General features: G+C 44.8%; 1 protein-coding gene across 1 annotated transcript in view; it reads right to left on the bottom strand.

Annotated features, from left to right (window-relative positions):
- ercc6 (excision repair cross-complementation group 6) overlaps positions 1-11,274 on the bottom strand; it is a 56,049-nt gene extending 44,775 nt beyond the window's left edge. The window contains exons 1-8 of the mRNA XM_014154371.2: positions 10,910-11,274; positions 10,051-10,268; positions 7,652-7,880; positions 7,346-7,466; positions 6,995-7,109; positions 2,324-2,493; positions 2,142-2,249; positions 1,549-1,991 (exon numbers count right to left, since the gene is read on the bottom strand). Coding sequence (XP_014009846.1) covers positions 1,549-1,991; positions 2,142-2,249; positions 2,324-2,493; positions 6,995-7,109; positions 7,346-7,466; positions 7,652-7,880; positions 10,051-10,258 — 1,394 coding nt within the window. The 5' untranslated portion in view covers positions 10,259-10,268; positions 10,910-11,274. The remainder of the gene's footprint in view (positions 1-1,548; positions 1,992-2,141; positions 2,250-2,323; positions 2,494-6,994; positions 7,110-7,345; positions 7,467-7,651; positions 7,881-10,050; positions 10,269-10,909) is intronic.
- Between the last annotated feature and the right edge of the window lie 10,078 nt (positions 11,275-21,352).

Here is a 21,352-nt window from a genome sequence, read left to right as displayed (position 1 = left end):
TTTGTTCGGGGGCCAGGCAAGTATTAACCCTGCCGAAAGGAACATAGTAGAATAGATAGAGTATCGCTACCAGACGCGCACACACAGCAGAAGAACTAGAAAGTAGCCTATGCCCTACTGGCAGAATCATGATAATTTGAATCAATCCAGTGGCCATTTGTTTTGAAAACTCCATCACAAGTGCACTACAGAAACACCGCTAGCCAAACAACTGTCTGGCTGGTCCACACCTGAACCGAAGGGTAACTACACAATGTTTTTACATTTCTTAGATTTTTCCCAGACCTAAACAATGGTCCCCTGGTGTGGTTTAAGCATTATTGTGGACTTAGAACATTCCATTGTGTTTTGAGAGCAAAAACTTGCAATTTTTTTCCCCCAATTCTGCCCTCTAGAGGATTTCGCCGAAATGAACACATGGTACTTAGATTTTGCACTTTATTTTAACACTATTTTCTATGCCGTTAGAGTAAATCTATCCAAATCAATGTAAGAACACAAGGGCATGCTAATTTAAAAAGACGGCTAGTCATTATTAGCCCAGTTCTGTATGGAATGCCGGCACATTATGGGACACAGGCCAAGTCATTATCAAATCATGTGCTGGTGCCACCAACTGAAAAAGTTGGTAACACCAGTGCCACCAGTTGGAAAAAGTTAGCGCAGAACCCTGCTTACTCATTGTTCTGAAGAATTATGGTCCAAATCGAATGTTCGGTACTATTTATTGAAGATTATATGAATCTTTTAAGTTTAAATGGACAATTTGTGTGCAATACATTTATTTCAGAGAGATCAAATTACATTTCAACAAAATAATCTTTCAGGAATGCTACTCTTATTTGTTTCTAACTACAGAAACTATTTCAGAACAATCTGAGAGGTTGGGTGTCATGGCTTGCTGAAATGACAGGGAATGAGTGGTGATGTAGTATTATCATTCCAACTGTGTAGCTTGTAGTGCAGAGAAAGGACACATGCCAACACTATTTAGTTAGTGTCTATAAATATGTAATCTTGTTAGCACTGTCTTAATATTAAATGTGTGCAGTAGGGTTGGGGGATATTTGGGGAGACCTCTTCTACAACATGCTACTCCAAATATCTCGATATCCGATATAATCGTTTCACACCGTTAATGACTAGATGATAAACTACAGACTGCAATTTGTGCTTATTTACAATATTATAGTCGAATTCTAATTAAATAAGTATGACAAAACAATAAGGCTTAGTTCATTCATTTAGACTTACTTTTCAACATATTCATACAGCCTAACTGATAAAACTGCACCGCTTTCATTTGAAAAGCTCAAAGAGTATAGTCTTGCATGTCTCTCCAAAAAATTAAGAGGTAAGGACTAACCTACTAGTGATTAGGCTACACCTTTAACATCAGTTTTTTGCCCTGCCCAGCTCTTCTATGTTTGAATGTGTTTTCATAGGAATGTTCCAAAGTTGGTGTTGGCAGCCTGGATGCTGATAAGGTCAATTTACAGGTAGATGGTGTGTGTTTACAATATACTCTGAAGGCACGTTTTTTTTTACCGTATCCTCTGTTTGAAGAACTCCACATCTCCGTCGTCTTTCTTCAGCTTCTCTTTTCCCTTTTTCCCTGAACCCTCGTCTTCCTCTGAGCTGTCGGGGTAATACTCCTCGTCACGCTCTCTCCTTTTCCCCTTCTTCCCCCCCTTTTCTTCACTCTTCTTCCTGTAGGGCTTTAACTCATAGTAGTCAACCTCATCCTCCTCTCCCCAGCCCTCATCTCGGTCCTCCCCCTCTTCTCTCTCGGGGTCCATCAGTTCATCACTGGGGAGGTACTCGGACCCCTCACTGTCCATCTCATCTCCCCCAGCTTGAAGCTTCGTCCTGGGCTTGGGGATCGGCGTGACCCCCTTAGCCGGGGCCTTAGGGTGGGCCTTCAGAGCGGTCCTCTGCAGCTTACGCATTCGCTTCTGGAGCTTCTTATCCACAGAGTAGGAGGGGAGAGCCTAGTAATGGTATGAATGATGATAAACATAGTCATAATAATAATCATGAAATGCATTAAGATATAATGCTTTTCACCATAAGTAGCCATAGAGTCACAGATTCAGGAATTAATGGTACCTAAATCTCCACACACACACAAAATCACCCACCGCTCCGTTGGTCTTTTTCCCTTCCTTGCCCACAGCAGTCTTCTTCTTCTGCTTTAGGGGTGCAGGTCTCTTCCTGTCCACCGCCATCTTAGCTTGGTCCGCCAGGTACTGAACAATAACAATAACACATCAATCAACCTATCAACCGATCAACCAATCAATGAAAAAAATGATCCACCTACAGCGTCGAAGCCAGAGTTTTCAGACAGCATGAACTTGCGTGGTTCCTTCTTCTCCTCCTTCTGAGGGACCCTCGTTCCAAACGGTGTCATGTGACCCATCCGGATTAGCTCCTCCCACTCCGTCTCCTGTGCCGGCATCAGCATACTGCCCAGAGTAGATGGGCCGGGCTCTGTTAGAACAAAATAGGTTCAATATTTTAAATCATGTTTACATAATGTTTCACCCACTTTATATGTATATACTGTATTGTAGTCATGGCTCATCCTATTATAACAACTGCTGTATACACATTTTCTATTCATATACTGTCCATACACACCATTATATATATATATATATATATATCACTGAACAAAAATATAAATGCAACACTTAAAGTGCTGGTCCCATGTTTCATGAGCTGAAATAAAAAAATCCCTGAAATGTTCCATACGCACAAAAAGCTTATTTCTCTCAAAATGTTGAACAAATTTGTTTATATCCCTGTTAGTGAGTATTTCTCCATTGCCAAGATAATCCATCCACCTAAAAAGGTGTGGCATATCAGCAAGCTGATTAAACAGCATGATCATTACACAGGGAGGGAAAATAACAATGAATCAATTTTAGAATATGGCTGTAACGAAACAAAATGTGAAAAAAAGTCATGGGGTTTGAATACTTTCTGAATGCACTGTGTATTTTGGTCTATCTCCCATTCTTCTCTGCAGATCCTCTTAAGTACTGTCAGGTCGGATGGGGAGCGTCACTGCACAGGGATTTTCAGGTCTCGCCAGAGATGTTCGATCGGGTTCAAGTCCGGACTCCGGCTGGGCCACTCAAGGACAATCAGAGACTTGGCCGAAGCCATCCTGCTTTGTCTTAGTTGTGTGTTTAGGGTCATTGTCATGTTGGAAGGTGAACCGTTGCCCCAGTCTGAGGTCCTGAGCAGGTTTCCATCAAGGATCTCTCTGTACTTTGCTCTGCTAAGCTGTCCCTCGATCCTGACTAGTCTCCCAGTCCCTGAAAAAAATTCCCACAGCATGATGCTGCCACCACCATGCTTCACCGTAAGGATAGTGACAGGTTTCCTCCAGACGTGATGCTTGTCATTCAGGTCGAAGAGTTCAATCTTGGTTTCATCAGACCAGAGAATCTTGTTTCTCATGGCTGAGAGTCCTTTAGGTGTCTTTTGGCAAACTCCAAGCGGGCTGTCATATGCCTTTTACTGAGGACTGGCTTTCGTCTGGTCACTCAACCATAAAGGCCTGATTGGTGGATTGCTGCAGAGATGGTTGTCCTTCTGGAAGGTTCTCTCTACAGAGGAACTCTGGAGCTCTGTCAGAGTGACCAACGGGTTCTTGATCACCTCCCTGACCAAGGCCATTCTCCCACAATTGCTCAGTTTGGCCGGGCGGCCAGCACTAGGAAGAATCTTGGTGGTTCCAAACTTCTTCCATTTAAGAATGATGGTGGCCACTGTGTTCTTGGGGACCTTCAAATGCTGCTGACATTTCTTGGTACCCTTCCCCAGATCTGTGCCTCGACATAATCCTGTCTCGGAGCTCTACGGACAATTCCTGTCGACTTTATGGCTTAATTTTATCAATTTTAGAATAAGGCTATAACATAACAAAATGTGGAAAAAGTGAAGCGGTCTGAAAACCTTCCGGATGCACCATATATACAGTACCAGTCAAAAGTTTGGACACACCTATTCATTCAAGTTTTTTTTTTTGTATTTGTATTTTGTTTTCTAAATTGTGGAAAACAATGAAATAACACATATGGAATCATGTAGTAAGCAAAAAAAAAGTGTTAAACAAATCAAAATGTATTTTATATGAGATTCTTTACAGTAGCCACCCTTTGCCTTGACAGCTTTGCACATTCTTGGCATTCTCTCAACCAGCTTCATGAGGAAGTCACCTGGAACGCATTTCAATTAACAGGGCTGCCTTGTTAAAGGTTAATTTGTGGAATTTCTTTCCTTCTTAATGCGTTTGAGCCAATCAGCTGTGTTGTGACAAGGTAGGGGTGGGTATATAGAAGATATCCCTATTTGGTAAAATGCCAAGTCCATATTATGGCAAGAACAGCTCAAATAAGCAAAGAGAAACGACAGTCCATCATTACTTTAAGACATGAAGGTCAGTAATTCTGGAAAATATACATAACTTAGAAAATTTATTCAAGTGCAGTCACAAAAACCATCAAGAGCTATGATGAAACTGGCCCTCATGAGGACCGCCACAGGAAAGGAAGACCCAGAGTTACCTCTGCTGCAGAGGACAAGTTCAAAGAGTTACCAGCCTCAGAAATTGCAGCCCAAATAAATGCTTCACAGAGTTCAAGTAACAGACATCTCAACAGCAACTGTTCAGAGGAGACTGCGTGAATCAGGCCTTCATTTTTTATTTAACTAGGCAAGTCAGCTTAGAACAAATTCGTATTTACAATGGCGGCCTACCCCGGCGAAAGCCGAACGATGCTGGACCAATTGTTCACCGCCCTATGGGACTCCCAATCAGGGCCGGACGTGATGCAGCCTGGATTCAAACCAGATCCTGCAGTGACGCATCTTGCACTGAGATGCAGTGTCTTAGACCACTGCGCCATTTGACTCATTGTCGAATTGCTGCAAAGAAACCACTACTAAAGGACACCAATAAGAAGAAGAGACTTGCTTGGGCCAAGAAACACAAGCAATGGACATTGGACCGGTGGAAATTTGTCCTTTGGTCTGGAGTCCAAATTTGCGATTTTTGGTTCCAACCGCTGTGTCTTTGTGAGACGCAGAGTAGGTGAATGGATGACCTCCACATGTGTGGTTTCCACCGTGAAGCATGGAGGAGGTGGTGTGATGGTGCTTTGCTGGTGACACGGTCTGTGATTTATTTCGAATTCAAGGTACACTTAACCAGCATGGCTACCACAGCATTCTGCAGTGATACGCCATCCCATCTGGTTTGCGCTTAGCGGGACTATCATTTGTTTTTCAACAGGACAATGACTCAACACACCTCCAGGCTGTGTAAGGGCTATTTGACCAAGAAGGAGAGTGATGGAGTGCTGCATCAGATGACCTGGCCTCCACAATCACCCGCCCTCAACCCAATTGAGATGGTTTGGGATGAGTTGGACCGCAGAGTGACGGAAAAGCAACCAACAAGTGCTCAGCATATGTGGCAACTCCTTCAAGACTGTTGGAAAAACATTCCAGCTGAAGCTGGTTGAGAGAATGCCAAGAGTGTGCAAATGCCAAGTGTGTCATTAAGGCTAATTTGAAGAATCTCAAATATGTTTTGATTTGTTGAACACTTTTTTGGTTAGATGATTCCATATGGGTTATTTCATAGTTTTAATGTCTTCACTATTATTCTACAATGTAGAAAATAGTCAAAATAAATGAAAACCCTTGAATGAGTAGGTGTCCAAACGTTTGTGGTACTAATATATATTATATATATATATATATACACACACACACATACAGTTGCAGTTGGAAGTTTACATACACTTAGGTTGGAGTCATTAAAACTCGTTTTTCAACCACTCCACACATTTAGTATTAACAAACTATAGTTTTGGCAAGTCAGAAGTTGACATACACTAAATTGACTGTGCCTTTAAACAGCTTGGAAAATTACAGAAAATTATGTCATGGCTTTAGACGCTTCTGATAGGATGTATTTCAAGGTCTACCTTCCAACTCAGTGCCTCTTTGCTTGACATCATGGGAAAATCAAAAGAAATCAGCCAAGACCTCCACAAGTCTGGTTCATCCTTGGGAGCAATTTCCAAACGCCTGAAGGTACCACGTTCATCTGTACAAACAATAGCACGCAAGTATAAACACCATAAAAAAAGCCAGACTATGGTTTGCAACTGCACATGGGGACAAAGATAGTACTTTTTGGAGAAATGTCCTCTGGTCTGATGAAATAAAAATAGAACTGTTTGACCATAATGACCATTGTTATGTTTGGAGGAAAAATGGGGAGGCTTGCAAGCCGAAGAACACCATCCCAACCGTCAAGCACGGGGGTGGCAGCATCATGTTGTGGGGGTGCTTTGTTGCAGGAGGGACTGGTGCACTTCACAAAATAGATGGCTTCATGAGGAAGGAAAAGTATGTTGATATATTGAAGCAGCATCTCAAGACATCAGTCAGGAAGTTAAAGCTTGGTCGCAAATGGGTCTTCCAAATGGACATTGACCCCAAGCATACTTCCAAAGTTGTGGCAAAATGGCTTAAGGACAACAAAGTCAAGGTACTGGAGTGGGCATCACAAAGCCCTAACCTCAATCCTATAGACATTTTGTGGGCAGAGCTGAAAAAGCAAGTGCGAGCAAGGAGGCCTACAAACCTGACTCAGTTACACCAGCTCTGTCGGGAAGAATGGGCCAAAATTCACCCAACTTATTGTGGGAAGCTTGTGGAAGGCTACCCGAAACATTTGACCCAAGTTAAACAATTTAAAGGCAATGCTACCAAATACTAATTGAGTGTATGTAAACTTCTGACCCACTGGGAATGTGATGAAAGAAATAAAAGCTGAAATAAATTATTCTCTCTACAATTATTCTGACATTTCACATTCTTAAAATAATTTAGAGACCATAGAGTACGGAGAATGTGCAGAGAATGGGACAGGGCAAAAAGATCCCTTTAGTGAGAAGTAACTCACCTTCGTCCCCATCGTCCTCCAGCAGTAGCTCAGCCTCTATCTTCTGTGTGTCCTCTCCCCCCAGGATGGCCTGTAGTCTCCTCTGCTTTGCTCTGATCTTCTTCAATTGCTTCTCCTGCAGAGAGACATCTTCATCTTGAATATCATCATCATCAACATCATCATCATAACCAGCCCCATCATCACTTATCCAGGACAGGAGGAGCATCAAATCAGGAGAGAGAAAGTGCTGGCCACAAGAGGATCCGCAACAAGCGGACACTAGTAAACTTAACAAGAGCTAATCCATTGAAGAACAGTGGATCACGGCTTGCATAGCACAGCGACATTCCTTACAGCAGTTTTCCTCACCTTGTTGTCTTTCTGCCGTCTGACAGACTCCATCTGCCTGTTAATGTCTTTACTGGAAGTAGCGTAGGGAGTCAGCTGCTCTATGATCTTATTAATGTGCTTCAGAGCTGCCATACATGACCTGGAACACACACACATACATTAGTACAGAACTGACACGGGTGCAGCCTGACCGATACCTGCTGCAACTACAATTATACCCCAGCACCTCTCCTGTACTCTACTGCTCTACCAACCCAGTTCTAACCCTTAGACTTAGCTAGATTAACCTTCACCCAGCCTAGCCAAAGGCCATACCCTCCATACCTGACATCGTCTAGTACAGACTGGTACTCCTTCTCTGCCTCAGCCTTGGCTGCAGCCTGGCTGGCCTCGTGTATGGCCTGGTCCACCTGCTGCAAGACCCCCTGCTCCAATACATCCTGGTCGTACACGGCGACGCCCAGACCCTGCAGCTCTGCAGCCCCGGAGCTGGCACTGACAGCCTGGATACGCTGACGGTCAATGTGTAGCAGGGCTCCAGACTTCTTAATGGCTAAGAACAGAGTACAGACACACACGGTCACTGTCACTAAGAACAACAGAGGAGTAATGATATAATGGCGTCGGAGGTCTCCTAACCAACTGTTATTTGTAACTTTTTTGTACATGTTTCTGCCACCGTCTCATATGACCGAAAAGAGCTTCTAGATATCAGGACGATTACTCACCTCGTACTAGCGAGTCAGACTTGAAGGATTTACTTCAGACACCCGACAAGGCCCAAATCCCCGTAATTCGCATGAGAAAGAGACAGAGATATCAGGGACGTAGGTCACGGTGCCTTATAAGGATCCGACAGGCGAGTGGATAATCTGTCTCTACCATCAGTCCTATTAGACAACTTACTTGGATAACAAAATAGACGAGCTACGATCACAAATATCCTACTAACGGGACATTAAAAACGGCAATATCTTATGTTTCACAGACTACAAAGGGAAGCACAGCCGCGAGCTGCCCAGTGACACGAGCCTACCAGATGAGCTAAATTACCTCTATGCTCACTTCGAGAAAAGCAACACTGAAGCACGCATGAGAGCATCAGCTGTTCCTGGAAGACTGTTTGATCACGCTCTCCGTAGCCGACGTGAGTAAGACCTTCAAACAGGTCAACATTCACAAGGCCAGACGGATTACCAGGACGTGTGCTCCGAGCATGCGCTGACCAACTGGCAAGTGTCTTCACTGACATTTTCAAACTGATCCGTCTGCAGCCATGAAGTGCTTTGAAAGACTGGTCATGGCTCACATCAGCATCATTATCCCAGAAACCCTAGACCCACTCCAATTTGCATACCACCCCAACAGATCCACAGATGATGCAATCTCTATTGCACTCCATACTACCCTTTCCCACCTGGAAAAAAGGCACACCTATGTGAGAATGCTATTCATTGACTGCAGCTCAACATTCAACACCATAGTGTCCTCAAAACTCATTAAGCTAAGGACCCTGGGACTAAACACCTCCCTCTGCAACTGGATCCTGGACTTCCTGACGGGCCGCCTCAGGTGGTAAGGGTAGGTAACAACACATCTGCCACACTGATCCTCAACACGGGGGCCCCTCAGGGGTGCATGCTCAGTCTCCTCCTGTACTCCCTGTTCACTCATGACCGCATAGCCAGGTACGACTCCAACACCATCATTAAGTTTGCCGATGACACAACAGTGGTAGGCCTGATCACCGACAACGATGAGACAGCCTATAGGGAGGAGGTCAGAGACATGGTAGTGTGGTGCCAGGATAACAACCTCTCCCTCAATGTGATCCAAGACAAAAGAGATGATTGTGGACTACAGGAAAAGGAAGATCAAGCACGCCCCCATTCTCATCGACGGGGCTGTAGTGGAGCAGGTTGAGAGCTTCAAGTTCCTTGGTGTCCACATCAGCAACAAACTCTCATGGTCCAAATACACCAAGACAGTCGTGAAGTGGGCACGACAAAGCCTATTCCCCCTCAGGAGACTGAAAAGATTTAGCATGGGTCCTCAGATCCTCAAAAAGTTATATAGCTGCACCATCAAGAGCATCCTGACTGGTTGCATCACTGCCTGGTATAGCAACTGCTCGGCCTCCGACCGCAAGGAACTAGAGGGCAGTGCATACAGCCCAGTTCATCACTGGGGAAAAGCTTCCTGCCATCCAGGACCTCTATACCGGACAGGTGTCAGAGGAAGGCCCTAAAATTGTCAAAGACTCCAGCCACCCTAGTCATAGACTGTTCTCCTTGCTACCACATAGCAAGCGGTACTGGAGCGCCAAGTCTAGGTCCAAAAGGCTTCTTAACAGCTTCTCCCTTCAAGCCATAAGACTCTGAACAGCTGATCAAATGGCTACCCAGACTATTTGTATCCCCCCCCTTTTACACTGCTGCTGCTACTCTCTGTTATTATCTATGCAGTCACTTTAACTCTACCTACATGTACATATTACCTCAATTACCTCAACTAACCTGTGCCTCCACACATTGACTCTGTACCGGTACCCCGTGTATATAGCCTCGCTACTGCTATTTTACTTCTGTTCTTTTTCACTTATCATTTTTTTTACTTAACACTTATTGTTCTTAAAATGGCATTGTTGGTTATGGGCTTGTAAGTAAGCATTTCACTGGAAGATTTTATTTGAGTTTGTGAACCCATACTATCCGTCTTCTTACCACTGCTGCCCTCCCCAGATCCAGTGCTATCTGGGCAGGCCATTGCAGGCTGCTCAGTGTCCCCCTGGCTGGTCCCAGTGATGGAGATTGAGCATCCAGCAGTTCCTCTGTTTGCCCCATCCTCCTCCATTCCTCCCGGGGTGAGAGCAGCACTCGCCGGGTTGAAGAGGGAAAGAGGAACCTGGTCCTCAGTATCTTCTACTGGCATCCTGTTACATCTTGAGACAGAAAGATTAAACCATCTAATTCAAATGCAGTGCAAATACACAGATACACACAGGGAAAGAGATGTGAACAGATTGCAAAATTACACATGGCTCTTTAATCTGTAACTATGGCTATCTATTTCGAAGACTAATTCAGCTCTAAACTACACACTTACCAATAGCTAGCTAAATAAATAGAATATGTCATGACTTGATTTTGAAATAATCCATTCAGCTCTCTCTCTCTAGCTGCTGTAGTTATTATACTAGATTAGGTCCAATCGCTAACATTAGCTAGATTACAGACTCATAATTTGAACGTTAGCAGAGTTAGCTAACTAACGTTAGATATGTAACGTTTGCTAGCTAGTATCAATAACGTTAGCAGTTCAATCTTGTTTTATTTAGAAACTACAAGTTCAACCTTACTAACTAGTTACATTCCCGAGCTAGTAGCTAGCTAATTAGCTAGATAGTTGTGTGAGAAACGTTGTCGACAGCAAATTCATTGTTGACAGAAAATAGTCTAGTCTCTATCAATGAAACGAGGCTGATATAACGTCTCAAAGTTCGCCCATTTCTGCACTTACATTACAATTACAATGAAATACAAAAAGTAATGTTAATGTCTTTAGCCTAGCTATGATACTTACAAATCGCGAAGTTACACAACATAGCAACCTGGCTACTCCTATTGTGATGCTTTCCACTAGATAGCACAGCCACAAAGTCAAAATGGGCTATATCGTATAATTTTTATACAAACGTATGAAAACAAAAATGTTATTTTAAGTCTTAATTTAGGGTTAGGCATAAGGTTAACCGTGTGGATAGGTTTAAAATCCAATTTTAAGAAGATATCTTTTTTTTCTTCTACGATGAGGTTTAACGGCGGTTGGCATCCAATAAATGTGGCATTACTGCCACCTACACTTCTTTCCTATGGTATATTGGCGATTACACATCCGCCACCAACGATACGGCGTGGACACGGCGTTTCTTCTTCGTCTTCTTCTTCTTCGATGGTGTTTAACGACGGTTGGCATCCAATTGTAATGGTGCATTACCGCCACCAGCTGGACGCGGTATTGTATAAGAAACCCCCAAAAAAACATTTCGGAAAGGGGTAAACGACATCATACAAAATAAAATACATCAATTAAGAAAACCCATCACACTTCTTCAATTACAGTCCACTCCAAAATACATCCCTACACAGGCTCAGGGGCCTGTGATGATGGTACATTCACCGACAGGATTTCTTGCACCGCCTCAGCTGTGAAATCATGAAGACCCAAAAAACGTTCAGCGGCATTCACAGTGATTCCAATTTTCTTAGACTTCTTCTCCACTTGTGCTGTACAGTTTATGACCATTGCAATAAATAATAGTAAGTCCACCTTTTTAACATGTAGCATTTCACTATCCCCCAGTTGATGAGAAACCTTCACTGGTTGTGGTGGCTCTACGACTATTGTTTCTTCCCTGCCACTCATTCCTTCCAATTTTCTCACCGCCTCCAAATTGGATACACGCTGGACACGCTTTACCCTTGCCAGCTCATTCTCCTTCACCCTAACAGGGCACTCCAAGAATTCAGGCGCATGCTCACCTCCACAGTTGCAGCATTTCCCTTCATCTGGCATATGATATTCTTCCCTTCTGCACACACTTGACACATGACCAACTCTTTTACATTTATGACACTGAAGGGGCTTGTGCACAAAAGCTCTTACAGGTTATCTCATGAATCCTAACTTTATTTGAGAAAGTAGAGACTCTTCATCAAAGAACAGTAGCATGGATGAAGTGAATTTCTTTTCTCTGCCCACTATACAAGTCAGTCGACGTGTATCAACCAATCCATCGATATCTTCAATATTATCCTCTGCCTTTATTTCTTGCGCCACCCCAGAAATACCCCCTTGATAGGCGCTCTGCTACGAAAATCCATGCAGGAAACATTCCACTCCGATGTCTTTTTCAGTCTTTAAACACTCTTCTTCTGCTCCACAGACATTCACAAAAAAATAAGACCCCTTCTTGTTAGTCTCACCAAATCCACACTTTCCTCCAACACATTCCAGATTTTCCTGGAGACGTTAAACAGATTTTCCTAGTAGCATTGATCCAAAACCCTGACTCTGACCAAAAAATGAGTCTAGTGGTTTCCTATTTTACATTTACATTTACATTTAAGTCATTTAGCAGACGCTCTTATCCAGAGCGACTTACAAAATGGTGCATTCACCTTATGATATCCAGTGGAACAACCACTTTACAATAGTGCATCTAAATATTTTAAGGGGGGGGGGGTTAGAAGGATTACTTTATCCTATCCTAGGTATTCCTTAAAGAGGTGGGGTTTCAGGTGTCTCTGGAAGGTGGTGATTGACTCCGCTGTCCTGGTGTCGTGAGGGAGCTTGTTCCACCATTGGGGTGCCAGAGCAGCGAACAGTTTTGACTGGGCTGAGCGGGAACTGTGCTTCCTCAGAGGTAGGGGGGCCAGCAGGCCAGTGGTGGATGAACGCAGTGCCCTTGTTTGGGTGTAGGGCCTGATCAGAGCCTGAAGGTATGGAGGTGCCGTTCCCTTCACAGCTCCGTAGGCAATCACCATGGTCTTGTAGCGGATGCGAGCTTCAACTGGAAGCCAGTGGAGAGAGCGGAGGAGCGGGGTGACGTGAAAGAACTTGGGAAGGTTGAACACCAGACGGGCTGCGGCGTTCTGGATGAGTTGTAGGGGTTTAATGGCACAGGCAGGGAGCCCAGCCAACAGCGAGTTGCAGTAATCCAGACGGGAGATGACAAGTGCCTGGATTAGGACCTGCGCCGCTTCCTGTGTGAGGCAGGGTCGTACTCTGCGAATGTTGTAGAGCATGAACCTACAGGATCGGGTCACCGCCTTGATGTTAGTGGAGAACGACAGGGTGTTGTCCAGGATCACGCCAAGGTTCTTAGCACTCTGGGAGGAGGACACAAGGGAGTTGTCAACCGTGATGGCGAGATCATGGAACGGGCAGTCCTTCCCCGGGAGGAAGAGCAGCTCCGTCTTGCCGAGGTTCAGCTTGAGCTGGTGATCCGTCATCCACACTGATATGTCTGACAGACATGCAGAGATGCGATTCGCCGCCTGGTTATCAGAAGGGGGAAAGGAGAAGATTAATTGTGTGTCGTCTGCATAGCAATGATAGGAGAGACCATGTGAGGATATGACAGAGCCAAGTGACTTGGTGTATAGCAAGAATAGGAGAGGGCCTAGAACAGAGCCCTGGGGGACACCAGTGGTGAGAGCGCATGGTGCGGAGACAGATTCTCGCCACGCCACCTGGTAGGAGCGACCTGTCAGGTAGGACGCAATCCAAGCGTGGGCCGCGCCGGAGATGCCCAACTCGGAGAGGGTGGAGAGGAGGATCTGATGGTTCACAGTATCAAAGGCAGCAGATAGGTCTAGAAGTATGAGAGCAGAGGAGAGAGAGTTAGCTTTAGCAGTGCAGAGAGCCTCCGTGACACAGAGAAGAGCAGTCTCAGTTGAATGCCCAGTCTTGAAACCTGACTGATTAGGATCAAGAAGGTCATTCTGAGAGAGATAGCAGGAGAGCTGGCCAAGGACGGCACGTTCAAGAGTTTTGGAGAGAAAAGAAAGAAGGGATACTGGTCTGTAGTTGTTGACATCGGAGGGATCGAGTGTAGGTTTTTTTCAGAAGGGGTGCAACTCTCGCTCTCTTGAAGACAGAAGGGACGTAGCCAGCGGTCAAGGATGAGTTGATGAGCGAGGTGAGGAAGGGGAGAAGGTCTCCGGAAATGGTCTGGAGAAGAGAGGAGGGGATAGGGTCAAGTGGGCAGGTTGTTGGGCGGCCGGCCGTCACAAGACGCGAGATTTCATCTGGAGAGAGAGGGGAGAAAGAGGTCAAAGCACAGGGTAGGGCAGTGTGAGCAGGACCAGCGGTGTCGTTTGACTTAGCAAACGAGGATCGGATATCGTCAACCTTCTTTTCAAAATGGTTGACGAAGTCATCCGCAGAGAGGGAGGAGGGGGGGGGGGGGAGGAGGATTCAGGAGGGAGGAGAAGGTAGCAAAGAGCTTCCTAGGGTTAGAGGCAGATGCTTGGAATTTAGAGTGGTAGAAAGTGGCTTTAGCAGCAGAGACAGAAGAGGAGAATGTAGAGAGGAGTGAGTGAAAGGATGCCAGGTCCGCAGGGAGGTATTTTCCAACATAGCTTTCTTAACTTCTGCAAAGTATTCCACAAAAAACTTTCAACACACAGGGTATCTTTTGTCTGGCAGCAAACATTTACTACAGGCTGTGGTATATCCACTACCATCTCTTCAATGGCATCACTTTTTTCTCTCAATTCTTTTGATTGCCTCCGCATAGGAGATTCAATTGACCGCTCTGACTTTTGCCACCACAATTTCCTTCGCCCTTACAGGGTACTCCAGGAACTCAGGATCATGATCTCCACCACAACTGCAACACCGTTGTTCTTCGAAAAACTGTTCTTCAGTATACTCTGTTCGTCTGCACACACTAGAAACACGGCCAAATCCTTTACAATTTTTACACAGCGGTAGTTTGGGGACGAAATCTCTTACGGCAAATCTTTCATAACCAAGGTTCACATACGTAGGTAATTGCACTTAATCAATAAACGACCGGACCGACAGACTTTCTTCTTTTTCTCCATTCGGCCTGCGGGTCAGACGCCGGGCACCAACCACACCAGGAATTCTCTTCAGGTATTCAACCTGATCATAAGTCGTCACCCCTGAGATGACTCCTTTGACGGGTGCTCTACTCCAAAGTTTAAAACACAAAACTTCTGTTGTCCGGATTCTTTTGAGGCCAACTGCCATCTTCCTCTGCTCGTCAGAATACAATGAATAAAAATAAGACCACTCCTGGTCACTCTGACAGACTCCAGTTTTCCAAGCGAAAAATTCACAATTTTCAACACCTCAAACTGGTTTCCCACATCTGCATCCTTACTCAACAACCGCTTGCCAACAAGAAGTGATTCATTATCATTTAAGCACTCATCATCCACTCCAATTTCAGACAATTATCCTCTTTGTTCCAGTTTTTGATATTACTGTTGTCCATTCAGAACATTCGTCAAAATGTACTTGACGTGCTGCTTAATTCGAACTCATCAACCACTTCCGCCATCTTCCTCTCCTGACCTCCCGCTACCTAATCGACTGTAGTATAACTCCCTTATAAACTCAGCAAAAAAAGAAACGTCCCTTTTTCAGGACCCTGTCTTTCAAAGATAATTAGTAAAAATTCAAATTTACTTCACAGATCTTCATTTGTAAAGGGTTTAAACACTGTTTCCCATGCTTGTTCAATGAACCATAAACAATTAATGAACATGCACCTGTGGAACGGTCGTTAAGACTAACAGCTTACAGACAGTAGGCAATTAAAGTTAGTTGACTGACTCTGAAAAACACCAAAAGAAAGATGCCCAGGGTTCCTGCTCATCTGCGTGAACGTGCCTTAGGCATGCTACAAGGAGGCATGAGGACTGCAAATGTGGCCAGGGCAATAAAATGAAATGTCTGTACTGTGAGATGCCTAAGACAGCACTACAGGGAGACAGGACAGACAGCTGATCGTCCTCGCAGTGGCAGACCACGTGTAACAACACCTGCACAGGGTCGGTACATCCGAACATCACACCTGCGGGACAGGTACAGGATGGCAACAACAACTGCCCGAGTTACACTAGGAACGAACAATCCCTCCATCAGTGCTCAGACTGTCCGCAATAGGCTGAGAGAGGCTGGACTGAGGGCTTGTAGGCCTGTTGTAAGGCAGGTCCTCACCAGACATCACCGGCAACAACGTCGCCTACGGGCACAAACCCGCTGTCGCTGGACCAGACAGGCCTGGCAAAAAGTGCTCTTCACTGACAAGTCGCGGTTTTGTCTCACCAGGGGTGATGATCGGATTTGCATTTATCGTCAAAGGAATGAGCGTTACACCGAGGCCTGTACTCTGGAGCGGGATCGATTTTGGAGCTGGAGGGTCCGTCATGGTCTGGGTCGTTTTGTCACAGCATCATCGGACTGAGCTTGTTGTCATTGCATGCAATCTCAATGCTGTGCGTTACAGAGACGACATCCTCCTCCTTCATGTGGTACCCTTCCTGCAGGCTAATCCTGACATGACCTCCCAGCATGACAATGCCACCAGCCATACTGCTCGTTCTGAGTGTTCTGAGTGTTCTGCCATGGCCAGCGAAGAGCCCGGATCTCAATCCCATTGAGCATGTCTGGAACCTATTGGATCGGAGGGTGAGGGCTAGGGCCAGGGCCATTCCCCCCAGAAATGTCCGGGTTCAACTTGCCGGTGCCTTGGTGGAAGAGTGGGGTAACATCTCACAGCAAGAACTGGCAAATCTGGTGCAGTCCATGAGGAGGAGATGCACTGCAGTACTTAATGCAGCTGGTGGCCACACCAGATACTGACTGTTACTTTAGATTTTGACCCCCCCTTTGTTGAGGGACACATTATTCCATTTCTGTTAGTCACATGTCTGTGGAACTTGTTCAATTGATGTCTCAGTTGTTGAATCTTGTTATTTTCATACAAATATTTACACATGTTAAGTTTGCTGAAAATAAATGCAGTTGACAGTGAGAGGATGTTTATTGTTTTTGCTGAGTTTAGAACATGAGAGAAAAAGCCTAATAATAAATAAAATAATAATATTAATAAAAAAACAAATACCCTACCATTAACCCTACACTCACTAGGGTTAACTCCCGTGTGGCTCAGTTGGTAGAGCATGGTGTTTGCAACACCAGGGTTGTGGGTTTGATTCCCACGGGGGACCAGTACAGGAAAAAAAAAATGTATGAAATGTATGCATTCACTACTGTAAGTTGCTCTGGATAAGAGCATCTGCTAAATGACTAAAACGTAAAAACATACTCCTCTCTTACCTCAGGCCAACAGCTTGAATGGATGGGATACCACCACTTAACACATCCTGTAACTCTCCTGACGTCAAGTATCGCAAACCCAAATACCTCTATGCACACCACCACCTCAATTTTCTGTGACTTACGTTCCATCCCTGCAGTTCAGTTGATAGCCATTTCTATAAATGCTAAAAATTCAATCTTTCTGAAGCATACAGTGAGGGAAAAAAGTATTTGATCCCCTGCTGATTTTGTACGTTTGCCCACTGACAAAGAAATGATCAGTCTAGGATGAGGAGGAATGCTGCCTATGACCCAAAGAACACCATCCCCACCGTCAAACATGGAGGTGGAAACATTATGCTTTGGGGGGGGGGGGTTTCTGCAAAGGGGACAGGATAACTTCACCGCATCAAAGGGACGATGGACGGGGCCATGTACCATCAAATCTTGGGTGAGAACCTCCTTCCCTCAGCCAGGGCATTGAAAATGGGTCATGAATGGGTATTCCAGCATGACAATGACCCAAAACACACGGCCAAGGCAACAAAGGAGTGGCTCAAGAAGAAGCACATTAAGGTCCTGGAGTGGCCTAGCCAGTCTCCAGACCTTAATCCCATAGAAAATCTGTGGAGGGAGCTGAAGGTTCGAGTTGCCAAACATCAGCCTCGAAACCTTAATGACTTGGAGAAGATCTTCAAAGAGGAGTGGGACAAAATTCCTCCTGAGATGTGTGCAAACCTGGTGGCCAACTACAAGAAACGTCTGACCTCTGTGATTGCCAACAAGGGTTTTGCCAACGAGTACTAAGACATGTTTTGCAGAGGGGGTCAAATACTTATTTCCCTCATTAAAATGCAAATCAATGTATAACATTTTTGACATGCGTTTTTCTGGATTTTTTTGTTGTTATTCTGTCTCTCACTGTTCAAATAAACCTACCATTAAAATTATAGACTGATCATTTCTTTGTCAGTGGGCAAACGTACAAAATCAGCAGGGGATCAAATACTTTTTTCCCTCACTGTATATCACTTGTTGGCCTATCCCTCTGTACTGGTACAGATCTACTACTCACACCACTCCTTTCAGGATCCCTCCCCCTTGATCCATCTTCCTCTACTTTCTTCACTGCCTCAGCATACAACAACTTCTGCGCTACTCTAACCCTGGAAACCTCAATCATGCCTCTCTGGCACTGGACATTTCTGATCCCCAGCCCCATGGGCACTCCTACAATTAACACATACTGTACCACTAATTTCCCCAATACTACACATTCCTTTGTATCGTGCCCTTCTGCACACTGCTCACACCTAGGATCCTCCCTCCTTCACACTGCTGCCACATACCCATAAGCTTGACACCTGTAACAGCATAATGTATTCAGCACAAAGCTCATACTGGATAACTTATATATCCTAATATCACTTTTGTCTTTGTCGGGCAAAGACAAAAACAAAACTCTAAATGACAGACACCACTCACGCTACCCTGTCTGCGTCACACCAAACAATGAGCATCACAAACACCGGGAATCTTCCCCTTCAGTTGGTCATCTTTCATATTTACCCCTACCCCAGTAATCACTCCTGTCAATGGCGCCCTTTCCTTGAGAGCAAAACAATGCACCTCTCTTGTCCCCATTCGTTTAACGCGGAGTGCCTGCTCCGTCTGACCAGCAGAAACACAAACAATTATCACAAGACCACTTCTGGTTACCTTCACTGATTCCACAGCACCCAATTCTGTTTTCACCCACCACGAACCCACAGATGGAACAGCCAAAAGGCAAAGGTCCACTTAAAAAAAGAAAGTACTCCTACTGTCACAAACTCATCTTTATCCTGACCCTTAGTGGAAGCCTCGCGCTCCGAGGTAGAGACATTTTAGAAATCATCAGGGTTTATTACTTTGTGGTTGTGGTAACTAGTGACAACCATTATGACACCTCGTAAATCTTTTTCGGTGACAACCATTGCTATGTACAGTGCATTTGGAATGTATTCAGACCCTTCACTTTTCCAACATTTTGTTACGTTACAGCCTTATTTTAAAATGGATTAAATCGTTTTTTCCCCTCATCAATCTATACTTAATACCCCATAATGACAAAGAAAAAACAGGTTTCTAGAAATGTATGCACGTGTATTAGAAATTAAAACAGAAATATTACATTTACATAAGTATTCAGACCCTTTACTCAGTACTTCATTGAAGCACCTTTGGCAGCGATTACAGCCTCAAGTCTTCTTGGGTATGACGCTTCAAGCTTGGCACACCTGTATTTGGGGAGTTTCTCCCATTCTTCTCTGCAGATCCACTAAAGCTCTGTCAGGTTGGATGTTGAGCGTTGCTGCACAGTTATTTTCAGGTCTCTCCAGAGGTGTTCGGTCGGGTTCAAGTCTGGGCTCTGGCTTGGCCACTCATGGACATTCAGAGACTTGTCCCGAAGCCACTCCTGCGTTGGCTTGGCTGTGTGCTTTCAGTCATTGTCCTGTAGGAAGGTGAACATTCACCACAGTCTGGGGTCCTGAGCGCTCTAGAGCAGGTTTTCATCAAGGATCTGCCTGTACTTTGCTCCGTTCATCTTTCCCTCGGTCCCGACTAGTCTCCCAGTCCCTGCCACTGAAAACACCCACTGCCACCACCATGCTTCAACGTAGGGATGGTGCCAAGTTTCCTCCAGACGTGACGCTTGGTGTTCAGGCCAAAGAGTTCAATCTTGGTTTCATCAGACCAGATAATCTTGTCTCTCATGATCTGAGAGTTATTTTGGTGCCTTTTGGCAAACTCCAAGCGGGCTGTCATGTGCCTTTTACTGAGGAGTGGCTTCCTTCTGGCTGCTCTACTATAAAGGCCTGATTGGTGGAGTGCTGGAAGGTTCTCGCATCTCCACAGAGGAACTCTGGAGGTCTGTCAGAGTGACCATCAAGTTCTTGGTCACCTCCCTGACCAAGTCCCTTCTCCCCCGATTGTTCAGTTTGGCCGGGCAGACAGCTCTAGGAAGAGTCTTGGTGGTTCCAAACCTCTTTCATTTAAGAATGATGGAGGCCGCTATGTTCTTGGGGACTTTCAATGCTGCTTTGGGGGGGATGATCTCCAATTAGAGGCAGCTGGTCATCGTTGTCTCTAATTGGGGATCATATTTAAGTGGATGTTTTTGTGGGAGAGTATTTTGAGTAAGTGTATGTTGCACCTCTTCGTCACGGTTTGTTGTTTTGTTCATTAGTTTATTTGTATGTCTTGCATAGTTTCACAGGTGTAATAAAATGTGGAATGATACACACGCTGCGCTTTGGTCCCATTCTTCAGACAGCCGTGACACCGACTCTTTTCTCTGTATGTATCAACGATGTCGCTCTTGCTGCAGGTGATTCCCTGATCCACCTCTACGCAGATGACACCATTCTGTATACATCTGGCCCTTCTTTGGAAACTGTGTTAACAAACCTCCAAACGAGCTTCAATGCCATACAACACTCCTTCCATGGCCTCCAACTGCTAAAAAAATGCTAGTAAAACGAAATGCATGCATTTCAACCGTTCGCTGCCCGCACCCGCCCGCCCGACCAGCATCACTACTCTGGAAGGTTCTGACTTAGAATATGTGGACAACTACAAATACCTAGGTGTCTGGCTAGACTAAACTCTCCTTCCAGACTTATATTAAACATCTCCAATCTGAAATAAAATCTAGAATGGGCTTTCTATTCCGCAACAAAGCCTCCTTCTGTCACGAGTGTCGTATTGAGTAGACCAAGGTGCAGTGGGAACATGTATACTCATCTTCTTTATTTTTATAAAAAGAAGGAAAAACAAAAGAAACACGTATACAAAACAACAAATGACACTAAACAGTCCTGTCAGGTGCACAGACACAAAACAGGAGACAACTACGCACAAATCCCATAGAAAAAACACCCCTCTTAAATTGGACCTTCAATTAGAAGCAACGAGGAGCAGCTGCTTCTAAATGAAGGTCAACCCAATTAAACTACACATAGAAATATAAAGACTAGAACGAACATAGAAATATACTAACATAGAACATAGCCCAACAAACCCCGAAATACTCTAAACAAACACACCCCTGCCACGTCCTGACCAAACTACAATAACAAATAACCCCTTTACTGGTCAGGACGTGACAGTACCCCCCCCAAA

This window comes from Salmo salar, chromosome ssa18 (assembly GCF_905237065.1).
Source record: "Salmo salar chromosome ssa18, Ssal_v3.1, whole genome shotgun sequence".
In the NCBI taxonomy this organism is placed as follows: domain Eukaryota; kingdom Metazoa; phylum Chordata; class Actinopteri; order Salmoniformes; family Salmonidae; genus Salmo; species Salmo salar.
The sequence above is the reverse complement of the archived record's forward strand: the minus strand, read 5'-3'. Positions and strand labels throughout refer to the sequence as shown.